Below are 17,956 nucleotides of genomic sequence, written 5' to 3'. Positions count from 1 at the left end.
TCCTTCACAGGCTCCTTCTCATTTTTGAGAAGCTGAGTTCTGACTTTCTCATAGTTGGGCCCCTTGTACCCTTGAGGAGCTTTGTTAATTGCCCTTATCATATTTTGCCAGTAAGGAGAGCGAACAACATTGAATGGGATACCACATGCATAGATGCACCTAGCCACTCTAGAATCAGTTTCTTCTTTTTCTTGCACATTCACCAATTTAGCAATTCTGCTTTCTTGAACTGAAGCGGATGCCCTTATGGTATTTTTGAATGGTGGTTGTTCATGTTGTTGAGTGGCTCTCCTCTTCCTTGCTTCAACTACAATCCTTGGCTCAATGTTTGGTGGAGCTTGAGGAGTAGCTTGACTAAGCTCTTCATGCCTTCTTTTAATCCCATCTGCCTCATCTTGCTCTCTTTGGTATGCCCTCCTCGTCAATGGGTATGCTATTTTTGTGCACCCTGCAATCCCTTGTCCTCCTCCATGCAAAAGATGTGCTTTCACTCTTGGGTAGAAGTCCTTGTACGAATTACTTCAAAGATTACATCGCCATTCCCATGAGCCACCTCCTCGACATTTTTGAAGCTTCTGAACATGCCTCCAGGGAAGATAATATTGAGCCCTTGGGTTAGACTTGGGGCTTGAACTTGCACCTTGGTTGGAAGCCATTACTGGAAAAAAAACTAAAAAAATAAATCTATAAAGAAAAAACGTTTTTCATATATTTGGAAGCATAAATCTTTGAAAAATTGAAGAAATAGTGGGAAAAAACTAAGAAAATGAATGCTTTTAGCGAAATTAATTTTTTTGTAGCTAAAGTTACCCAAAAATGCCAGAAAAGACAAGAGAATATAACTGTAGCTGAGCCAAAAACCAAGATTGCCATAGCTAGAAACTCTGCACTCCAAATTTGCTTGTGAAATCTCTTTCTCTTGCTGCTGAAATCTCCTTTGCTCACTGTTGAAAACGCCCTAGCTGAAACCACTACTCTCTTCCTCTTTTCTCCTTGCTAAAATTGTCCGTCTCCAAGTGAAACCACTTGCTCAATTCATGTGATGAGGGAATGAGGCGAGATTCTTTTTATAACTTGTGAGAGCCATCTAGAAGCATCCAAAAGATATTTTATTCGCCCAATAAAATAATAAAAACAAAAAAAAAAAAACAAAAAAAAGGCAGAAAAATCACAACTTAAAGGTGGAAACGCTGCAGTACGACCTTGAAACACGTTTAAGGCCATACCGGGCCATGTTTCCCCCACGTCAAACGTGCCAGTATGGCCTGAAACACGTTTCCACATTTCAGTTTCATTTCAGTCCAGAAACGCCCTTGGCACCAACATTTCTTGCAGCATAGCTTTGCAGTTATTTCTCATCCATTTGACTGTGTTCTGGTCTGGCCTAATGCTTACAACCATACTTTTTATTTTTTGCTTTTGAATGGGGGTGTTGTTTTCGATGTTTATTAATGTACCCAAGAATAGTTTTTCATGAAATGCTTGTCTTTTCAGATTGGTGAAGTAGTGGATGGGCCTGACGATTTACAAGGGCGTAAAAAACTTGATGGTGTTGCATATGACTATGGTAAGTAGCCTTTTTTATTTTCTTAATTGTTGTGCCATTTATAAATACTTTTATCTGAATATATGACACATTTAAAAAATAAGTAACTTTGTTTTGTTGTTTAATTGGTTGTGCTATGCTCAACGAGATTTGCATGTCTACATTTTCTAGTCATGCTGATCATTTTAACTTGTATTTGACTAGTATTTGATGTGGATATTGAGGATGGTGAACCCATTAGGAAGCTGCCATACAACCGTGGAGGTACATGCTAAATGTTCTAGTTAGTGTCTTTATTGTGCTAATTAATAATTTTGTGTTTTCTTATATATGTGTACACATTGTAAATTTACCTTGTCTTTTTAGTGGTTTTATTAGCATTAAAAAATCTATGTACATAAGTTTAGAAGAACATCCGATTATCATGGTGTTGATTAAAGTCTGAACTCTTCCAGAAAACAAAAGTTATGTTCCAAGAGAACCATCAAGATGGAATTCAAAGACTAACATGGGCAAACTAGCAAAAAAGTAGTTAGAATATGCTCAACGTTAGTTCACTAATAGAAGGTTGACATTAATTTCTATAGCACTAATTTGCGTTTTGCATCTTTCAAAGTTGGTTCTGCAGCTTCATTAATTTGGCCTGATGGCTGCTTCTTGCTGTGAGATTTCTTTCATTATCTTCCAGTTCATCAGTAGAACTTCAATTCTATGCTCAGTCCATTTACATCATATTTTAGAATTTCTATTCAATGTTGAAACTACTTAGAAACATGTCTAGCCATACACAAAAAGAGTAGTATGATCGACTTCTGGAAAGATTCAATCATCATCCATTTTTGTTGTGCTCATGAGAGTTCATAACACTTTGGTAATGAACATTGAATACTATCCAAGTTTGGTCGAAGTGTTTTATGGAGCAGGTGAATCTTAATATGTTGTGCAAACCACAATGTTAGACATAAACAACTAAATACTTGTAACAAGCCTACAATGTAAGTGCAAGTTAAACAGTCTCTAGAAAAGATACACAGCAACATAAATGTGGCTTAGTATGGATACAAAATTTATATTTATCCATGTGATTAGCGTTTTTTCTTTCCCACTAGAGTTACAATTATATGCAATAGACTTTGGGATTATCATTAGCATTATTTATATTATGAAGGATTTTCAATCCTTGAATTTAATGCCCTATGAAAACCTTAGCTAGAAGAATTCTAGCATTTTCTTGGTTTTAACTATCTATATTTTCTTATATAAGTTATTGTATGCGATGACCATAGATGAGGAGAGTTGAATGGGTTGGCCATATAAGGAGATTAATGGGACAACCATTATACAACCAAATGAATCAGTTAGGGTGTATCCTAATGATCTAACCATGCTGTAGATGAATTAGTTGATGATGACAAAACCTGTGACATGATCATGGTGAAGGTGTAGGGACTAGGTCAACCACGATGCAAGAATGGGTTGGCTATGGTCTTGTAGTGATTTTATTCATGGGTTGTGTCACTACTCAAACTAGCAGGGGGCACAAAAGGGATTTTTAAAGGGATAATTGCTAGGTCAAGGGCAACAATGGAGGCTTAGCCCATTGTCATCTCAGCTAAGACTCCTTACTCTTTACAAACTTTCACTGATGGGAGGAGACCCGATATATAGAAAGTCACTTGTGAAGGATGAATCAACAAATGGATGTGAATTGACCTTAATGATCCTTTTCCTAGAAGGGGGTTAAGGATGGAGCTTACCTTTCCAAGAAAGGTACACATATTTCTAGGATAAGGAGGTGAGGATTTGAGGGCTAGGTTAGAGGAATATGCTTTGTAAAGGAGTTTCCCAATCCCTAAAATCCTTATTGAACTGGAATTTTCGAATGGTTATTGAAGAATTGATTTTCAAAGGTATGGGACCGCATGGGACCAAGTGGACCCAACCTAGGCTAAGGAGAGAGAATCTAGCAACCAATGAGGTTCTTAACCCAGACAAGGAAGGCGAAATGATCAAAGCAAGAATTTCCACTTAAAGGTGTCAAATTGATCCTATGAGGTGCTAGCCTAGGGAATACCAGGGCCAAGTTTGATCTTAGAGCTAAGGCTTGGGATCTCTCACAATTCCACTGTCGGAATGGCTTCAAATTCGGAGGAGGCCTTGAGGACACACTGACACAGTAGAGGCTAGGAGATCAAAGTTTTTCTATGGCTATTTTGTTGGGAAAGTGATACCCTAGGTGACCCAACTTAGCTAGACCTAGAAAAGAAAGGGAAAAGGTGGAGAAACATGTTCTTTGAGTGATCACCTATTGGTAGACTAGTGCCGTAAGGACTATGAGTCTAGGAGAATGGAGTCTAGACCTTGGGGAGAATGGAGTCTAGGAGAATGATGAGAAAGGACTTCATATTTAAGTCAAGGAGGCCTTAAGGACTACTTCGCTTGGCTTTAGGGCAAAAACAAGTGACCTCAAAGCTTTTATACTTTGTTTTGCATATAGAGACGGCTTATCAAGATAAATTCATTGTTAGAATAATCCCTAGGAGATTTCATTCACATACATGGCCCATACATTGAGAGATGTTATATAGAAATAATAATTCCACAATTTCACAGATATGCAATGCAGCAATTAGCCCTAGTATAGCGAAAATCCCATTCAATGCATATGAAAAATGTAAAACAAGAATCTCATTAAATGTGTGTACTTACATGTAATAGAACCATTGTTTTAAAAAATGGCCGAGTCGGAGTCGATTCGGCCAAGTCAGGCCGAGCCAATGCCTGGCAAGGCGGCTCGGTGGCCGAAATGGAACGGCTAGCCAGGTTGTTACCGAGCCAGTCATTGACTTGATCGACTTGGTAACAACTTGGCCGACTCGGTAATGACTCGACTGACTCGGTAACAACTCGGCCAGCTGGGCTCTTTGACAAAAATCCTGAAGCACATTTGTCAAAAGTTGTTCTGCCTCCTACATATCAATGGTTGGGTTGTTGTTTATTGCATATTTATAGCCCTAAAATAATCTATCACTGTGAGAAAGTTTTGAAAATTACAAGGTCGAAGTATGGTTATCTGAGTGGCATAAATTAGAAAACTGAAACAATGCATTGAGCCATACAATGTTTTTAAAAAGGCAAACATTTTGTTAATGGACTAATAAATACATATTTACCTCTGATTGTTCTGGACCTTGTCCAGAATTAAATAAAGGGTTTTGAGACTTCATTAGGGGCAAAGAATTGGTATTATTATTGTTGTAGTCTAGTGATTGTCTTAAGGCTGAGGCAGAAAAGAATCCTTGCATTGGTGGCTAAGTATGAACTTTGTATTAGATAGTGCACTGGGTGCCATTTTGATATAATGGATATATTCATGAGCCTACTTTGATCATACGTTGTCTTCTCTTTATATTCTAAAGCTTTGTGTTTGGAAACATGAATGAAAATCTTTAAAATTATGTTTTTTATAAAAAAATAAATATTTAATGTATTTTTTACAACGACCGAGTCAATACCGAGTCGGAGTCGACCCTCGGCCGTTTCCGAGTCGGAGTCGGATTTTTAAAACATTGAATAGAACATATCCAACCATCAACAATTGACAATAAATAAACTCCAAGATAAAATACTCCAATCTAAACATCAAAATTCATCAATGCTCCAATTTATCCTCCAAGAAAAAGTTCAAAATTCTCAAGGGAGAAGAGTGATCCAATCCAAAGTGATGATACAAATGAAGTCATGTCTCTCCTATTTATACACTCATTAGGAGTTCGAATTACCTAATTTGAGCCTACATTAGCCCATCAACTAAAATAATGTGCAAATAACTATCTATTGGTGACAAGCCCACCAAACTAGCTCATAAACTAAGTTGCACAAAACGGGGAAATGGGTACGAGTTTCCAAAACGGGCACAGGGACGAAACGTGACCCTCCCAAATTTTGGAAGGGTCACGTTTCATACCCGTGCCCATTTTGGAAATTCGTACCCATTTCCCCGTTTATATATATTTAGTAGAATTTAGGACATTTAAGAAATGTTATGTGCAATCATAAAGCATACATGAAACATTATGATTAAATTTACATCACATTTACTCATGAATGATCACATAATGAAAATAGCAATATCAGAATATCCAAAATCAACCTTTATTACATATCCAAATCTCCAAATCAGCCTTTATTAAATATAAAAGTCTGCAAGTACAATAAAGACTATGAGGCTGCAAGAACTATAAAGACAAAAGACCACTGCACTCTTCCTCTTTTCTCATTTTGTAAAATCGTCCGTCTCCAAGAGAAATGACTTGCTCAATTGTGTGATGAGGGAATGAGGCGAGAGTCTTTTTATAACTTGACAGAGGCATCTAGAAGCATCCACAAGATATTTTATTCGCCCAATAAAAAATTAGAATTGAAAAACTAAAAGAAAAATAAAAGAAAAATTGCAATATGAAGTGGAAACTCCATCATGCGGCCTGGACACTTGTTTACAGCCGTATTGGCCACGTTTCCCCAGGTTGGGAAATTGGTTTCCATACTGTACGGTGCACATTTTAGCATTTTCGTTTCGTTTCATGGCTGAAACGGACTTGGGGCAACGTTTCCTGCAACATAGCTCATAAATAAAATAATAAGCCTCCCAAGAGGTCGAATAATCAATAATGCATGTCTTTGGGCTCTCTAAGAGGCCTGATGAAGTCCATAAATGCCAAAATGATGAGTTATACTTCCAAAAGTAATGGAGAAGGGGTTGCTCCTTGTTCTCCACATAATGAACCTGTGGTGCTCCCAATGGCTGTGGAGGCACACAAGTGGCCTCATGGGTCTCCAAGTAAGTCAAGGATGCTTGTAAACCATCTATAAAGGCTCAGATGATGGTGTAAGTGATGCCAGATCGACATACAAGTCCTAGGTCATCTGCCATGGTACATCTGTGGGGCTGGCTGGGCAAAGGTGAACCAGGTGCATCTTCTCCATCCAGTAGGTGAATCCCAAGCAATCTCTAAACATCTATGGGGATCCACGGAGTGTTGTCTACTGCTGTGGAGGCCCATGGCTCTATATGCACACTCTACATGTGCCAATGTAGCCCTCTGGAGGGTCAGGACCCCGTATAGGAAGACCAAACCCAAAATGGAGACCACCTGCAATCCTCTATAAGATCCAATGTGAAAATTCTATCACTGCAACAGTTGATTTATTTTACCTACTTATTTCCCGATAAGTTATTTATGAAAATCCTTCAGTAAACATTAAAATAAATTCTGCTGCAGATAACACATCATAATACAGAAACAAACACATGCACAAGAATCGATACAAATATTTTGGACAATCAGTCCATGGAAAAACCCAGTGTGGGAAAACCGGTGCAGCAAGGGAGGATTTTATTATTCAACAATTCTTCAGTACAACTGGGTGCCAAACTGGCTTACCCAACAGAGAGAAAATTCCTCAGCACTTTCCCCAGTCTCAGCGTCAGCCTAGATGACCTCTGTTTTAGCTCCTGCCTCTCTACGTCAGCACTGGGCCTCTCTACGTCACCCACGCAGGCCCTCTAGTGACTGCGTAGCTTGCAGCCTTTGCGTCTGCCTTAGAGGCTCTATGTTTGCCTCTCCAACCTTTGTGCTGTTCCCGACTCTTTGTTTCGTACTTGCTGCCTCCTGCTGCTCTCCAGACCACTAGTTCGAATTTATCAGCTAACTCTGCTCCATAAATTGAACTGATTGGTCTCCCTTAGTGTGTTCTCCAATTGACCCTCAAGCCTCTTCTTATACTTTTTCTGTTGGTCCTCCAACGACCGAGATTAAATCTCTAATCAACTGCCAATATTAGATCTGGCTTGATCCATGACTTTTGGAACCTTCTAAACCAGTTTTATATTAATACCCATTAATATTTTATTTTTCCTAAGTTTAGACTTAGGAACTCCATTAAACTATTAATTATTTTAATATCTCCCAAACCGGTTAGAGTCTGGCCAAATCATTTCTGGGTCTTGGAGATCTCATGTGCTTTAGCCTTTCCACCAATTTTCATGGCTAGAGCACATCCGATGCTACCCCAAATCAACATTCCCTCTTAGCGATGACTGTGCTCTAGTAATACTCCACACTGAGCATTACTCTGATCATACGGCATCAGTACCTGTGCTGATGCTAAGCCTCCTTGCTCAACATCCTCTACATTGCTGCATCCTATATTGCTGCCCATGGCTCTATCACTGCCACTACTACATTTGTACTACAACTCCCTTTGCATCCGTGCCGCTGTTGGTCCATCTTCCCAACACTGCATCTGTATTGCAAACTCCTTCTCATCATGTTGGATTGTGCTACTGTTGACTGCTACTGCACTAGAACATCATACCCATTTTTGCTATTGAAATGGATTCTTTATCATCCCCATCTTTTCCCTGAAATAATCAAACTTGGTTCTTCCAAGGGCCTTGGTAAGGATGTCTGCCATCTGTTCTCTTGTAGGAGTGTAGCTCAACTGTACAACTCCTCGTTGGACATAGTCTCTAACAAAGTGACGCCGAATATCAATATGCTTTGATTGATTGTGAAACACTAGATTCTCAGACAGCTTAATGCAACTCTGATTATCACACATGATCCTGGTCGCCTCCATCTTTCTTCTGAATAGGTTCACAAGCAGTTTTCTAAGCCATATGGCTTTGCACGAAGCTGTGCTTGCGGCCATGTATTCTGCCTCAGCTGAGCTCAGAGCCACGGATTTCTGTTTCCTATTGCACTGGGAGGTCATTCCTGATCCAATGTTGAAATAGTACCAGAGGTACTTTTTCGATCCACTGAATTTCCTGCCCAATCTGCATCAGTAAACCCACTCAATCTGATATCCTTACCCTGGTGTACAAGAGTCCATAATTGACCGTTCCATGTAAATACCTGAGAACATGTTTGGCTGCTGCCTAGTGCACCCTCTTCGGCTCCACCATGAACTAACTGAGGCTGTTGACAACGTAGCAAATGTCTGGCCTAGTATTGATCAAATACATCAGGGACCCTATGAGCTGCCTGTATAAGGTGGGATCAACATCTTTGTCTTCTGATGCATCAATCTTCTTCTAGTTGATTATCATTGGAGTAGCCATGGGTTTACAGTCCTCCATCTTGAGTCTCTTTAGGATTTCTGTAGCATATCTCCCTTGCCCAAGGAAGATCTCCCCCTTTTGCTGCCAAACTTCCAACCCCAGGAAATAATGCATTCGTCCCAAATCCTTCATGTCGAACTCTCTCGCTAGATTCTTCTTGCAGTCCCCTATGAGCCTGGATGATCTTGTCAGGAAGAAATCATCCACACAGAATACTAAGATTAGAGGCTCATTCTCTACAACCAGATAGTAGAGATTTGGATCTACGTCACTCTTGACAAATCCCATTTCGTGCAAGTAGCCATCGACTCGCCCATACCACGCTCTAGGTGCCTATTTTAGGCCATACAAGGCTTTCTTCAATCTACATACATGAGACTTCTCATTTGTCTCAAAGCCCTCTGGTTGTTCAATGTAAACCTCTTCTTCTATCACACCATTCAGTAATGCCGTTTTGACATCCATCTGATGAATTTCCCACCCCATCTATGCTGCAAGAGATATCACAGTTCTAATAGATGTATACCTCGCTACTAGGGTGAAGTTCTCTTCACAGTCAATTCCTTCCTTCTGAGCATACTCCTTAGCCACAAACCTGTTTTTTTATTTCTCAACACTGCCGTCTGCAACTTATTTGATCTTGTAGATCCATCTCGAACCCACCACTGATTTGTCTTGAGGCCTTGGCACTACCTCTTAGACATTGTTCACTATTATGGAGTTGTACTCCTCTACCATCGCATCCAGCCAAACCTGATGTTGAGCTACCTCCTGAAAACTGACAGTCTCCCCATCCTGAGTTACTAATGCCTGATATCTATTTGGCTGTTTTCGCTCCCTCTTATTGTTCCTTGGTGCACCGATGAACTCCTCTGCATCTCGCAGAATCTGACGAAGTTCCCTGCTCGTTCTTCCTCTGCCAGCAGGTGCTTCTGTTAGCTCCTCCTCATCCCGTGATTCTTCCTGACCCGAGGAAGAATTCTTTTCTTTCATTGGTTGAAGAGGTCTGACCAACAGTTCATCTTTTGACTGCTCGTCAGAAGGCATTTCTCGAGATTTTCTGAAAGCCATGTCTTCCATGAACTTCATATCTCGTCGAACTACTACCTTCTTGCTCCGTGGAAGATAGATTTTGTATGCCTTAGCATTCTCGCTATATCCCACTAGATATTCTTTCTTTGCAGTTTGATCCAGCTTCTTCCTCTTTTCCTAGGGTATGCGGCAATATGCTAAGGTCCCAAATATCCTGAAATGACTGACTTCAGGCATCTTCTCTGTGAAGACTTTCTCTGGAGTAATCTTGCCCAATGCCCGATGAGGAGTTCTATTCTGAACATAGAATGCTGTGTTGCATGCTTGTGCCCACAGGAATTTTGGCATATCCTGATCATACATCATGGCCCTAGCTGCTTCTACAATAGTCCTGTTCTTTTTTTCTGCTACTCCATTATGTTCTGGATTGTACGAAGTTGTCCACTTTCTTTTGATGCCTTCCTTAGCACAAAAATTAGTGAAGTCCTTATCGACATACTCTCCACCATTATCTGAGTGCAAAAAACTTATTTTCTTCCCAGTCAGATTCTTCACTAGAGCCTTGAAGTCTTTGAATCGACAGAAAACCTCATCCTTGGTTTTCAGAAAATAAATCCAAGTTTTCCTTGAGTGGTCATCAATGAAGGTAAAGAAGTACTCATCACGACTAAGAGCTTTAGTGGACATGGGTCCACAAATATCTGAGTGTATCAATCCTAGTACATTCTTGGCCCTGTTTTTACTTCTAGGAATGCTGCATTGGCTTACATTCCTAGAGCACATCCTTTGCATACATCATCTCGTTCCGTATTAAGATCCGAAACTCCTGCTACAGTGCTCCGGAGGATTCTCAGAGCCCCATGGTGCAAATGTCCCATTCTTCTATGCCATAGTTCGTTCAAATCCTTGTCTCCATGGCTGCCTATTAGTGCCATTGATGATTTTAGTTGTAGTCTGTAGAACCTGTTACTTTTGACCCCGATCTGCACTTTATTTTTCCAGCTCAGGTGTTTAATGTATACTTTTTCCTTGATCATGAAAACGTCATAGCCTTTGCCTTGAAGTTGCGACACGGAAAGTAAGTTCATCCCCAATCTTGGAACTTGCAGCACATTGGTAGCTCGAAACCGCTCTCCTGTTTCTGTTTGAAAACTATGGCACCCCTCCCTACTGGAGTACATTTTGCCTTGTTCCCCATGGTGATCTGAAAGTTCATCTTCTCTTCTCGATAATCTGAGAAACATTCCCGGTTTCCCGTCATATGCTAAGAGGCTCCATTGTCTATATACCATACCTCCGATGATGCAGAGCTAGTCATGCAAGCCACTTCTTCTTCCAGCCTGGAAGCTAAGATAGAGAAATCAAAATCACTTTCTCTTGTGCAATTTTTTGAAAATCTGTGCGAGTCTCCTGATGTAGATGCTTTTGCATCATGGTCTCGACCCATAATTGATTTTCCCTTCCGTCTCTGATTACTTGCCCTGATACCATGTGAAAATTCTATCACTGCAACCACTGATTTATTTTACCTACTTATTTCCCAATAAGTTATTTATGAAAATCCTTTAGTAAACATTAAAATAAATTCTGTTGCAGATACCACATCATAATATAGAAACAAACACATGCACACGAATCGACACAAATATTTTGGACAATCAGTCCCCGGAAAAACCCAATTTAGGAAAACCGGTGCAGCAAGGGAGGATTTTATTATTCAACAATTCTTTAGTACTACTGGGTGCGAAATTGGCTTACCCAATAGAGAGAAAATTCTTCAAGACTTCCCCCAGTTTCAGCGTCAGTGTGGATCAGTGTTGCACGAAGCGCCCCCCCCCCCCCACGGTTCCAAGCCCTGAAACGCGTCCCGTACGGAAGCGCCTAGGAAGCTTGGCCGGAAGTGGCGCTTCGGCTTTTTTAGCCGCTTCCTGGAAATTTGGAAGCGTTTTACGGAAGCGCTACTTCCGAAGCGTCGAAGCGCGCTTTGTACGGTGCTTCGGGCGTCGGAAGCGTGGCGCTTCGGAGGAGGAAGCGTGGAGCTTCGGAGGAGGAAGCGTACGCTTCCAGAAAAGCTTCCGGAAAAGCGTTTAGAAAATCATTTTTTTTCAATTTTTTTTTTAATTTTAGGTGAGTTTGCTTGTTGGGGGTGGGTCTACCTTGGGTTAGGGTGACGAATGAAGGCAAAAAAAAATATAAATATAGCAGATGCTCCCTCATGGTAATGTTAAATTCTTAAAGTAAAAGTGACATTCTCCTTTATTTTTCATTTTCATCCTTTTACTTAAATTTTTAACATTACCATGAAATGACTCAGGATGTTTGAGAGTGGTTCCAGCCTCATTGGACTTGATATGGAGAAAATAGAATTTCATATCCTATTCAAAATTCAGCAGACTTAACAGTTTTCAGGAATTCAGGATCAATGGGATTGTGGCATTTCATTAGATTATATCAAGTATGAAGGTATGCGATTAGCATTTAATCAAGAGCACCAAGCCCTATATGTACCCTAGTGTTGGTGGTGTTAATTGTTGAACTCCTTTGTCACGCGACACACCCTTAGCAAAAAATTACCTTTCAATCAAGTCAAAATCATCGATCAAACATGTTAAGCTTTTTCTACCATATTTTAAGTCTTGAATTAGGTAGTTTGATCAAAATTGGGCACTGTTGACTAATATCCCTAGACAATCAAGGTAGAGGCAAAGGCTAGACAAGAGGAGAAGAATCTAGATTCTAGATCATTAATGTAAAATGGATGTTATATCTATCTTGATTTATGCAAAAATATGCATGTTTTCATGTCTTCTACAATTAATTTGGTATTTGGGATGTTTGTTTTGAGTATAAATGCAAAAAAATATAAATATATATATATATATATATAGCAGACGCTTCCGCGAACTCTTCGCTTCCTAGATTTTTGGAAAATGACGCTTCGGCGTCCCCGCTTCCAAAAAACGCTTCCGCTTCGCTTCCGCTTCGTGCAACATTGGTGTGGATGACCTCTGCATTGCTCCCAGACCCCTCTGCATCAGCCCCTGCCTCTCTACATCAGCACTGGGCCTCTCTCCGTCACCCATACAGGCCCTCCAGTGACTGCGTAGTCTGCAGCCTCTGTGTCTGCCTCGCCAACCTCTGCACTGTTCCCGACTCTGTTCTGTACTTGTTGCCTCCTGCTGCTCTCCAAACCACTAGTTCGAATTTCTCAGCTAACCCCACTCCAGAAATCGAACTCACTGGTCTCCCTCGGTGTGTTCTCCAATTGACTCTCAAGCCTCTTCTTATACTTTCCCTGTTGGTCCTCCAACAGTCGAGATTAAATCTCTAATCAACGACCAAGATTAGATTTTGCTTGATCCATAACTTTTGGAACCTTCTAACCCAATTTTATATTAATACCCATTAATATTTTATTTTTCCTAAGTTTAAACTTAGGAACTCCATTCAAAATATTAATTATTTTAATATCTCCCAAACTTGTTAGAATCTGCCCAAACCATTTCTGGGTCTTGGAGACATCATGCTCTTTAGTCTCTCCACCAATATTTATGGCTAGAGCACATTTGATGCTACTTCAACTTGACATCCAATGCATCCTCTAGCCTTCCAGTACAATAAGTCATCAAGGAAATCAAGTAAAAGATATTACAAACCATGGAAGACAAATGGGGACTTCATAATGGCATGCCCTTCCATAATTGGCTTTGGCATGTGCTAATGTCTCCAAGCTCCAAATGGGGTTATCCAAGTATCTCATTAGGTGGTTTCTACTTCTCGAGGGGATAATATGTCCAAAGTACATACTTTAAAAGGTGGTGGCATGTAATAAAAGATGAATGGAGTAGGGAATGAGAAGGGGTAGCCCTGGCCCACATGTTGGGGTACAAGGGTAGCTAGTAAGAGGGAAGCCCACATATGGGAATATAATGTATAGGATGTGAAAATTCGATTACCCGAATCACCACTGCAACAACTGATTAAGTTCCTTCTGTTTGTTAATTACTGAACAAATTATTTACTGTTTCCTACAGTAAACACTGAACCTAATACATTGTAGTCGTCACTAATTAAATTATAAGCAAAAACAAGAAACTAAGCAAGAAAGAAATACACATCACATTACATCGTTATTTTTGGACAAATGTCCCCAGAAAAACCTATTGCAGGAAAACCGGTGCAACAACTAAGGGTTTTATTATTAAGAAATAGTAATTCTGAGTACAATTCGTTGGATGCCCAACTGGCTATCCGATACAGAGAGAAAATGGGCAAAACAACAAGTGAGATGATCTCACCCGGTCATTGGAAGAACTGGCTCTGATTTCGCTGGAAATGAGCCTCTGCATCCCTTTTGTGTCAGCCTCTGTGCAGAACTGCGTCAACCCTACACAATCTCTGCGTCACCTCTCCTGGGACTACACTGCCCCTCCTTCTTATCCTGGTCTCACACCCCGACTCTCGGCTTCTAAAACTCGATTTCCTCAGCAAGAATTTGATTTCCCTATCAGGCTCTGCACTGCCACAACGTAGCTTTGTGTGGCCCAGTGTCAACATCTCTAGTCATCGTTTTGCCCTCTCTGCCTTGTACTCTCTGACCGAGGAAAACATCCCTTGGGATACTATCCCTGCCCCTCACTGCAATAATCACTTTGAATTCCTCTTCCTGCAACCGTTGTGCTTCAGAAATTTGATCTCCACTCGATGTATCTTCCAAATGCCCATCAAGCCTCCTCTTATAATCCTTCTGTTGAGAACTAACGACCCATATTAGATCCTAATCAATGGCTCAGATCATTTTGGCTTGATCCTCGTGTTATTCTAGAAGTTTCACCCTCAGTTTCATTAATACCCTTTAATTATTTTAATCTCCTAAGTTTAGACTTAGGCACTCATAAAAAATAATTAATTATTTTAATAAAGATGTCTCCTGGTGGAATTTCCCAAAACGTTTTTTAGGTATTGTGGAATACATGTGTCCTAGCCTCCCTGCAAATTTTGAGGCTAAGAGCACATCTGATGCTACCAGAAATCAACACTCCCTCTTAGTGAGGAATGTGCTCTTAGTAATGCATCCTGTTGAAGCATCACCCTTCTTTGTAACATCTCCCTCTGCACTGCTGATGTCTGACATCACTGCCTACCGACTACTGCACAAATGCTACATCTGTACCGCTGCTGACACTGCCATTGCCAACACTACATCTGTACTACAACCCTCATAAGTTCTGCATCTGTGCTGCTGCTGGCATTGCCATTGCCAACACTGCATCTGCACTGCATTATTCTCCAACTGCTGCTCCTACTGCATTCAACAACGGAAAAACATCCAAAATTACTGAACAAGTGTTTAGCATGATGCATTTGTTGCTGGAGTTTTGACTGCTGCTAGTCTCTGCGTTGATCCTTTGAAGCCTCTACATTGCTGCTGACTCTTCTTTGTGCCAACTGCATTGTTGTTGACTCTGCTTTGTGCCATTTGCGCTGCTGCTAACTCTAGCTCTGCGCTGCTTAGTCTCTAGCACTCCTAGCCACTGCAACTGTTACTTCGGCACTCCTTTGCACCAATTGACACTGGTCCATCCTGCTACTTTTGATCTGGGCTCCCGTCGCAAGGTGTTGATTCAAGAGGTGGACTCCTCAAGGATCCTACCCAACTGCAGTTCTTTTGAACTACAGTTCTATATCACCCCACCTCTGGGCGATCATGGAAAACTCCTCCTCCTCGATCTGTGTAGATGTAGCCTTCAGATCATGCTTCTCGTCCTTGTCCTTCTTCTTGAGAGGACACTGTGTAGTGTAGTGACCAAGTTCGCCACATCGGAAGCACTAGATCTTCGAGATATCTTTCATCTATTTCCGCTGCTCCTGTTGGCCCTTAGATGTGAGCACTGCATTCTCGTCCTCCTCCTTGGGCTTCGTTTCACTGCTGCTGTTGCTACTATCAAGTTTCCACTTGACTAAGTTCCTCCTCATCTCTTCTTGTTGAAGAGCGACACACATTCCTTCCCAGTCTGGCGATTTCTCCTTGCCCAGGATGCTTTGGACAAATACTTGCCATTCTTCTGTAACTGAGTTCAGGGCCAACCTCACCATCTCGGTAGGCTGGGGTGTTGACCCCACAACTGCCAACTTGTCTCGGGTTTCTTGAAGGTTTTCAAGGAACAGATCAATGCGTTCCCCCTTCTGCATCTGCGTGGATCTCATCTTCTACTCCAAGTACATCTTCTGCTGTTCGAAAGATCCCTGATATAGCTTGGACAAGGTATCCCACATCTCCTTGGTAGTCCCTTTGTCGGAGATGTGACATACTACATGATCCTTCACTCCGTCGAGGATCATCCGCTTGGCCTTCGCCATCTCTCCCTTGTACCTTTTGAGAGGATCTGGATCCGCGAGCTCAACTACCATATTGTCGATGTAGATCTTGAGAAAATGTTCATCCAAAAGGCATCCTCGCCTTCCAGATCACATAGTTGGATGCACCATCCAACTGATCTTGATATCATAACCCACTGGCTGCCATCTCTGCCAACGAAAGTGTTGAACTACTTCCTCTCTCCTTTGCGCAACACTGGGCTGGGTTATGCACTCCCTGCTGGATTTAGTAGATATGCCCCTCTTTGCTATTACTTAACAATAGAGAAATCGAATTCCCCAGCTAGGAATTCTCTGAGGAATAAATTCCCTCAACAATGTCTCCCTTCTTCGTTTTGATGATTTTCTGCCCCAATAATTGCTGCAGAAAACTGCGTCACCCCAGAAAACTGCCTCTTCGCTGAAGTTGATGCATTGCTCCTTTTGACATTGATAAACTTCGATCTGGAAGTCTTACCTCTCTGTCGACTCACTCAGAGAGAGACTTTCCTCGAAAATCTTTGTCCTCCTAGCTTGGACTGTGCAATCCCTTTGGGGATTCAATTTGTGGCCTACGCAATATTTCAACCCTCCTTCTCTTTAGCACTGGGCTCTTCTTACTCTGCTCTCTTGTTCCACCGGTAGCTCTGATACCATGTGAAAATTCGATTACCCAAAAAACCACTGCAGCAACATATTAAGTTCCTTCTATTTGTTAATTACTGAACAAATTATTTACTGTTTCCTATAGTAAACACTCAAACTAATACACTGCAGTTGTCACCAATTAAATTATAAGCGAAAACAAGAAATTGAGTAAAAAAGAAATACACATCACATTACACCGGTATTTTTGGGCAATTGTCCCCGGAAAAACCCAATGCGGGAAAACCGGTGCAATCGCTGAGGGTTTTATTATTAAACAGTAGTAATTCTGGGTACAATTTGTTGGATGTCCAACTGGCTATCCGATACAAAGAGAAACTGGGCAAAACAAATAGTGAGATGATCTCCCCCTGTCACTAGAAGAACTGACTTTAATCTCGCTAGAAATGTGCCTCTGCATCCCTTTTGCATCAGTCTCTGCGCAGAACCACATCAACCCCATGTAGTCTTTGTGTTTCCTCTGCTGTAACTGTGCTGCCCCTCCTTCTGATCCTCTGTTGGCTGGAAACTTTAGTTCTCAGCCTCGGTCTCACACTTGGGCTCCCGGTTTCTGAAACTCGATTTCCTCAGCAGGAATTCGATCTCCCTCTCAGGCTTTGCGCTAACACAGCGTAGCTTTGCGTGGCCCATTGTCAGCCTCTCTAGACGTCGTTTTGCCTTTTATGATTTTTCTTTAATTAACTGCTCGGGGCTCAAGGGGTAAGAGAATGATGTGTGAGATATAGTAGTGGATACCCCCTTATAAGGTAGGGTGGTTCATTGCTCACTCGGGGTTGGGACAATCATTGGTTCCTATATGATGAAGGAGGCTCATAGAACTTGTAAGAACTAGGGTGATGGCCATAATGATGGGGTAGAGCTCATGCATTGGCTTTTTCCCAAATGTTAAATGTGTTTGTCCTGACCATCTTTTGCATTTTGTGGTACATATTCCTGTTGAATGTCGCCAATTGTCCTTATACTTTTCTTTTTAGCTGCATCAACCTCCGAGGCATCATTCCAGGCTTGACCTAAGATGTGGGCAAGGCGAAGGGGAGAGCTAGCCCTATGTGGACCCAGTGGAGGAATGTGGACCTTGGTGCGAGAAATGATGAATGGGGTGATAATGGGTAGAAAGGGGGTAATAATTGCTAATGAGGGAGTAGGACCACACGACCAAAATCAGGATCTCCCATGAAATACTTCCTAAATCCAAATGGTCAATAAAAGAGATCCCACGGGACAAGAAT

General features: G+C 41.3%; 1 protein-coding gene across 1 annotated transcript in view; it reads left to right on the top strand.

Moving 5' to 3' along the window:
• LOC149155486 (uncharacterized) overlaps nt 1–17,956 on the top strand; it is a 357,613-nt gene that overhangs the window by 127,838 nt on the left and 211,819 nt on the right. Inside the window, exons 9-10 of the mRNA XM_089444433.1 lie at nt 1,495–1,567; nt 1,751–1,810. Of these exons, the coding sequence (XP_089300559.1) occupies nt 1,495–1,567; nt 1,751–1,810 (133 nt within the window). The remainder of the gene's footprint in view (nt 1–1,494; nt 1,568–1,750; nt 1,811–17,956) is intronic.

The sequence above is a fragment of the Pinus tabuliformis genome, chromosome 9, assembly GCF_031772625.1.
Source record: "Pinus tabuliformis cultivar Carrire ecotype Pingquan chromosome 9, CPIR1, whole genome shotgun sequence".
In the NCBI taxonomy this organism is placed as follows: Eukaryota; Viridiplantae; Streptophyta; class Pinopsida; order Pinales; family Pinaceae; genus Pinus; species Pinus tabuliformis.
This window is presented reverse-complemented; position numbering and strand designations above follow the sequence as displayed.